The 7,500-nt window shown below is 46.0% G+C and overlaps 1 protein-coding gene across 1 annotated transcript in view; it reads right to left on the bottom strand.

The window, feature by feature from the left end:
* The window catches only part of LOC110487024 (dynein axonemal assembly factor 5), a 65,960-nt gene that overhangs the window by 12,061 nt on the left and 46,399 nt on the right, over positions 1–7,500 (bottom strand). The window contains exon 10 of the mRNA XM_090197310.1: positions 1,742–1,892. Within this exon, the coding sequence (XP_090053436.1) occupies positions 1,742–1,892 (151 nt within the window). The remainder of the gene's footprint in view (positions 1–1,741; positions 1,893–7,500) is intronic.

The raw sequence follows: 7,500 nt of genomic DNA, 5'->3' as shown, positions 1-7,500 counted from the left end.
TTAAACTAGGTGAACTCTCCCGATGGTTTAAACTAGGTGAACTCACCCGATGGTTTAAACTAGGTGAACTCTCCCGATGGTTTAAACTAGGTGAACTTACGACAGAGCCTGGGCGCGAACCCAGAGTCTCTGATGGCACAGCTGGCGCTGCAGTACATCACCCTTAACCACTGCGCCACCCGGGAGGCCCTGTGGCTGGGCCACTTAAGGACATTCAGAGACTTGTCCCGAAGCCACTCCTGCATTGTCTTGGCTGTGTGCTTTGGGTCGTTGTCCTGTTGGAAGGTGAACCTTCGCCACAGTCTGAGCTCTCTGGAGCAGGTTTCATTCAAGGATCTCTCTGTATAATGCTCCGTTCATCTTTCCCTCGTTCCTGACTAGTCTCCCAGTCCCTGCCACTGAAAAACAACCCCACAGCATGGTTTCCTCCAGACATGATGCTGCCACTATGCTTCACTGTAGGGATGGTGCCAGGTTTCCTCCAGACATGATGCTGCCACTATGCTTCACTGTAGGGATGGTGCCAGGTTTCCTCCAGACATGATGCTGCCACTATGCTTCACTGTAGGGATGGTGCCAGGTTTCCTCCAGACATGATGCTGCCACTATGCTTCACTGTAGGCATGGTGCCAGGTTTCCTCCAGACGTGATGCTGCCACTATGCTTCACTGTAGGCATGGTGCCAGGTTTCCTCCAGACATGATGCTGCCAATATGCTTCACTGTAGGCATGGTGCCAGGTTTCCTCCAGACATGATGCTGCCAATATGCTTCACTGTAGGCATGGTGCCAGGTTTCCTCCAGACATGATGCTGCCACTATGCTTCACTGTAGGCATGGTGCCAGATTTCCTCCAGACATGATGCTGCCACTATGATTTCATCAGACCAGAGAATCTTGTTTCTCATGGTCTGAGAGTCTATAGGTGCCTTTTGGCAAACTCCAAGCTGGCTGTCATGTGCTTTTTACTGAGGAGTGGCTTCCGTCTGTCCACTCTACCATAAAGGCCTGATTGGTTGAGCGCTGCAGAGATGGGAGAACCTTCCAGAATGACAACCATCTCCACAGAGGAACACTAGAGCTAGAGTGACCATCAGGTTCTTGGTCACGTCCCTGACCAAGGTCCTTCTTCCCTGATAGATCAGTTTGGCCAGGCGGCCAGCTCTAGGAAGAGTCTTGGTGGTTCCAAACTTCTTCCATTTAAGAATGATGGAGACCACTGATTTTAATGAAAAATATTTTTTTTATATATATAATTATTAGTATGGTTTGATTAAATTCAAAGCTCCCTACCATCATATCTAAACCAATATGACATGGATGTTGATGAAACTTTGCAAATCAACTTGATTGGAGGCCTCTGGTCATGAGTCGTCATGCCATTACTGAGAACCAGAGTTTTAACAGGGTCATTAACATTAGGGGAAAAAAGGACTATTTCTTTCCCTGACCTAGCTCACTATCTAGGCATCGAATAAGAACGAGCCTACAGCATCCATAAACTGACCATCAGACTTGCCACCTTTCAGACTGAATAAGGTTGTATGACCAACAGTTTTGATTACATTTCTAATTTAAGAACCAATGATGTGCTACCTTGTTGTAGCATTTCTGACAATGCTAACATATTTTTTAGCCAAAGCTCAGAGTTTATACACCAGGCTAGTAAGATGGTGCTGACAGATATGGCAGCTCTGCTTCTACGTGTGTTCACTTGTGAAGGTACCTGTGTGTGTGTTTACCTGGCTGGGCGGGATGGCTCCCCCTTGCAGCAGAGCTAGCAGACAGCAGAGAGCTGAGGTACGGATAGCTGCAGCAGTACGACCTGCCTTCCACACCAGGTTAGGTAGCAGCAACTCCAACAGAAACACATCCAGGTGCTCACAGAACCTCCTAGAGAGAGAGAGAGAGAGAGAGTTCAACCACCTAAAAGGAAGTGATTCCCAAACCTTCCATAACAAAGCCATCACCCACAGAGAAATTAACCTGGAGAAGAGTCCCCTAAGCAAGCTGGTCCTGGGGCTCTGTTCACAAACACAAACACACTCCACAGAGCCCCAGGACAGCAACACAATTAGACGCAACCAAATCATGAGAAAACAAAAAGATAATTACTTGACACATTGGAAAGAATTTACAAAAAAACTGAGTATACAAGAATGCTATTTGGCCCTAAACAGAGAGTACACAGTGGCAGAATACCTGACCACTGTGACTGACCCAAACTTAAGGAAAGCTTTGACTATGTACAAACTCAGTGAGCATAGCCTGTCTTCTCTTGAGAGCCATGTCAGCCTATGTGCACACTGCCCACAAAATGAGGTGGAAACTGAGCTGCACTTCCTAACCTCCTGCCCAATGTATGACCATATTAGAGACACATATTTCCCTCAGATTACACATATCCACAAAGAATTCAAAAAACAAACCCAATTTTGATAAACTCCCATATCTATTGGTTGAAATACCAGCATGTGCCATCACAGCAGCAAGATTTGTGACCTGTTGCCACAAGAAAAGGGAAAATAAATCAACATAAATATGGGTTGTATTTACAATGGTGTTTGTTCTTCACTGGTGAAGAGGCACCATTTTAAATACAACCCATATTTATGTTAATTTATTTTTCCTTTTGTACTATTTGCACATCATTACAACACTGTATATAGACATAGTGACATTTGAAATGTGAGAGATGGGAAGAGAGAGAGGCATGGGGGAAGGGAAGAGAGAGAGAGAGAGAGACAGAGAGAGAGAAATGGAGGGAGAGAGCGAGAGAGATGGAGGGAGAGAGAGAGAGAGATGGAGGGAGAGAGAGAGAGATGGAGAGAGAGTGAGAGTGAGAGAGAGAGAGAGAGATGGAGCATTAATGAAGTCGGTCAGTTATTCCAATGGACTGATTCCTACATTAGTACACGTCTTGGATAGAAGTAGATGTTCTGAAGCCGTCTCTCCTCCCCAGTCCCCACACAACAAATTACTTCTCCAATGATTCACTAAGAAATACCCCCAAAAAATCTGCTCTCTAGTACCGGGCTATTCAACTCTGACCCTACAAGGTCCAGAGCCTGCTGGTTCTCTGTTCTACCTCATCATTAATTACACTCACCTGGTGTCCCAGGTCTAAATCTGTCCCTGGTTAGAGGGGAACAATGAAAACACAGTGGAACTGGCATCCAGGTCTAAATCTGTCCCTGGTTAGAGGGGAACAATGAAAACACAGTGGAACTGGCATCCAGGTCTAAATCTGTCCCTGGTTAGAGGGGAACAATGAAAACACAGTGGAACTGGCATTTAGGCCCAGAGATGAGTTTGAAGGCTCTAGTAGAGTGACACTCTAGTTCCCACATTCCCAAGAAATTCTCTAACGATAAGGACAAATAGATTATTTTCTTCGGAAAATAAAGAAATGGTCTAGTCCCCAGTTTATTATCGAATAATTCACTATGAAATTCCTAAAAACTTTGCAGAAAAGTCTAGGAATACCTAATATAATCAAACGATATGGTGATGAATGATGCAGTCAGTGTACAAATAGGCAACATCATCAGAGTCAGGATGAGCAGACTGGGAAGTAGCCTCCTTGTCCTATGTGTCGCGATGTGAAAACACTTGATGAGAATACACACAGTAATATAGAGCTACCAGGCAGCTACTGGAGATTACTGAGCGCTACACAGTGACAAACCACTGACTCACAGCTGTATCTACGGCCATGTTTCCCACAGCCAGCCGGTCTGTGGATACTAAGACTAGAGGTGCAGAAAGAGAGGGAACAGGGGATGAAGAGAAGGGGACCATCTGGATGTCCTTTGTTTCTCCTCTTCTCTCACTCACTCTCTACTCTCCTGCCAATGCAATCATACTGACAGACACTCCCTCTCCCTGCCTGCCTGCGCCCACACACACACACACACACACACACACAGTTAATTTATGAGTCCGGCACCCCATTTCTCCCCAACACTGACATGTGGTATTTGTAAGTGCAAAATCTGGCAGCAGTCTCTATAATCCCTATATACACCCCCATTATACTTCTGTTCTGTGTGACTACATGTTGGAGCGGGCTGTACCATCTATTCTCCAGTAGGGGGAGCCTATCTCCCACTAATGCAGCCAGTCAGCAGCCTTCATGTGTTCTATTCTCCCTGCTCTCTATCTGTCCTATATGGAAGTGGATGGAAAGGATGCCATGAAGAGTAATGGATCTTTCCACATTGCATTGACCAATCCCATCAATAGTGTGCATGGCGCTCGCAGGCACAATAAGATATGATTGTCAGTTTGGTACCCAACACACATTTACACAGTCAGACTCAAGACAAGTGCTACTCCCAGCAAGTAACGCGCATGTAAAGGACGTCACGCTGCTTATCGAGGGCCGCTTCCTCCTGATTCGGCTCATACCGGGGCCCGAACACAGGACCTCTGCTTCTTTGCAAGCACACATGACCACCCTCCTGAAGTGTCTTACCAATCACGGCACGTGAATAGCAGCTATTTGGCAGCGCAAGTGGGGACACTTCTGGCTGAGGAGGCAGTTTCACACATCCCCATGTGCCCCCCCCCCCCCCACACACACACACACACACACACTGCTAGCCTGTCGGGTCTCTACACTGCCTAGCTCTATGCTGTAAATCTCAGACAGCAATTACAGACCTTCCTTGCCAACAACACACACCTCTTTCTGAAGAAGAACTTTGATTGTATCTGTCATTTTCACAGTGTGGGGTGTATTCTTTCTCCCAGAACACATTCCTTTCTACTTGTATTTCATCTTAACTTTTAATAGCAGCCCACCTCTCTACTTCTGTTCTACCTTAACCTTCAATAGCAGCCCACAGATCCACATGAAACAAAGCCATTATGTGTCAGTGGAACTAAGGCATATGTTTGAGGATACTCTCTCTCTTCCCTTTTCCTTTCTCTTTGTTCTGCTGCCGACATGTTATTATGTCATTTTGTTACAGGAACAAAGAGTGTATTATAGAGAGATACTGTGCATCATTATCATTATCGCCTTGATGAGATGGAAGTGTGTGTCTGTGTGGGTGTGCTGCACTACAAACATTCTACATGGGAGAGACTGTGTGCGGGAAGGTATTACTTAAAAAAAGGCAGCTTGTAACCACATATAACAAATGGATTTGCATTAGTATATGCATTAAAAGTCCCAATGTAAAGATACAGCTCACTTTTCTACTTTTCTAGTTGCTACAGAGCATTGCTACATGGGACAGGTGCCCCATGTCAGTGAAGAGCATTGCTACATGGGACACGTGCCCCATGTCAGTGAAGAGCATTGCTACATGGGACACGTGCCCCATGTCAGTGAAGAGCATTGCTACATGGGACACGTGGCCCATGTCAGTGAAGAGCATTGCTACATGGGACACGTGCCCCATGTCAGTGAAGAGCATTGCTACATGGGACACGTGCCCCATGTCAGTGAAGAGCATTGCTACATGGGACACGTGCCCTATGTCAGTGAAGAGCATTGCTACATGGGACACGTGCCCCATGTCAGTGAAGAGCATTGCTACATGGGACACGTGGCCCATGTCAGTGAAGAGCATTGCTACATGGGACACGTGCCCCATGTCAGTGAAGAGCATTGCTGCATGGGACACGTGCCCCATGTCAGTGAAGAGCATTGCTACATGGGACACGTGCTGCCATGCAGCCTGCTCTTCACTGACTTTGTGGCAGTGGGTAGCATGGCTAGTGGCTAACATTAGTGGCTAACCGAGCTGGAATATAAACTCTGTAGCACAGAGTAGATCCTCCAAATGCCGTTGAAAAATAGTGCATTGTGGGTAGATGAGAAGATCTCCAGAATTAAGTGAATAAATATTTAATAATTATGTTTGTACTTATAGGTAACCAGATCGTGACTACAACTAACTTACTAAGTCTTTGACTACACATCACGTTGGTGAGTAAAAAGTCATGCTTCCAACCCTATCTGTCAATATGAATTCTTCATAGTATATACTTCCAGAAGACCTGGTGCCCTTAGATGAAAGTTGCTATACTGTATAATCACTCACTACGGATCTTCCTATGATGACTTAACTACCAAGGTGCCCTGGGTTAAAAGCACAAGTCAACACTAAACAGCATAGGTGGCCTGTGAGAGGAAGAGAGAGTTGGGGAAGGACAGAGGCTCTGCTTGTTACCTTTATGGGATGGATGTAGCCTATCACTCACCTCTGGAGCTTGGAGTTCACAATGCTAATGTCTTAATGTCTGACTTCTAGCCTGGGTGTCAGTCTGCTTCTACCAACTCCTTTGGCCAGTTTGACTAAAAGGGTTCCGCACCATAATAACTACCCAGATTGACCTCCACATGACCCTAGACATTATGTACACATCCACGGTGACACGCGCTGCACCCCGGGCAGTCACGGTCGACCCTTGGGGACCACGCTGACGAGTTACCCCACTGAGTGACGGGGACAACTGTTGCTGCGACCGCAGGAGCCACAGCAGAGACCACAGACCACAAGGCCCCGGCTTAACTTAATGCATTCCCCAAGATTAGAGAGGCGCTAGAGAGGCGCTGGAGGGGAAGAGAGACGGACTATGTGGAAATGGCTTGGAGATAACAGAGATATTCAGGGACCCCATGAGGAGTCTTTCATGTTATTGTCTGCTAATATCCTGGTCTGGATTTGACTGAATGTAATGTGGAATGCGTGGGTGACAGGTAGCCTCTCCACAGGTGATTTAGTTGCATGTGTCTGTTTACAATGTGGCTCATGATGTGTAAATCAAATCCTCTTCGGGGCAATACAAGTTTAATTCTGTCATTCATTCTTCCAATCATTCAGTTAGTATTGCTAGGTATGTTTCATGTTGGTAGGTCCCAGATGTAACAAGATGCCTGTGGTGGTAGATTCCATCCAGATTAGTGAGACGGGGGAGGACAATTTAGGCCAAGTAAAGCTCATTTCAACACATTTGAGCTATGGCTTCTATGAATTCTAAATTCAGCCTTGTAATGAGAAATATAAACAGTCAAAAGTAGGGGTAGGGGAGGGCATGTCCCCTCCATTACTAGTGGAAATTACACCCATGGTTTTTCCTATTATGACCAATCTCCTATAGTAGCCATAGACTCTATATAGCCCAAGCCTCATAGAGAATAAACAGACCCACTGCAGTCTGCAGAGCCTGAGATGGGACAGCTACCATAGACTTGCTGTACATAATACATCATTGACAACTACGTCTGTTGACGAGGGTCCCGTGTCGCTGGGCTGCTAATTCTACAGTTAATGAGGGGAAGTTGGAAAAACATGAACTGTGCTAAATCTGCTAATAACGCCTGGGGAGAAACACATCACGTTCAGGGCAGTTTGGAGAAATGAAAACAAACGTGACAGGTTTAGGTCAGCCTGCGCTAACGAGCCTGTGGAAAGTCAACCTGGGCTATACCGGTCCAGCCTAGCTTTAACTGTGTGTATCTAAGACCATTACTGAACTTTCACCT

This window comes from Oncorhynchus mykiss, chromosome 13, assembly GCF_057628025.1.
Source record: "Oncorhynchus mykiss isolate SJ-2025 chromosome 13, ASM5762802v1, whole genome shotgun sequence".
Classification (NCBI taxonomy): domain Eukaryota; kingdom Metazoa; phylum Chordata; class Actinopteri; order Salmoniformes; family Salmonidae; genus Oncorhynchus; species Oncorhynchus mykiss.
Note: the sequence above shows the minus strand (reverse complement) of the source record. Positions and strands in the feature narration are given on the sequence as shown.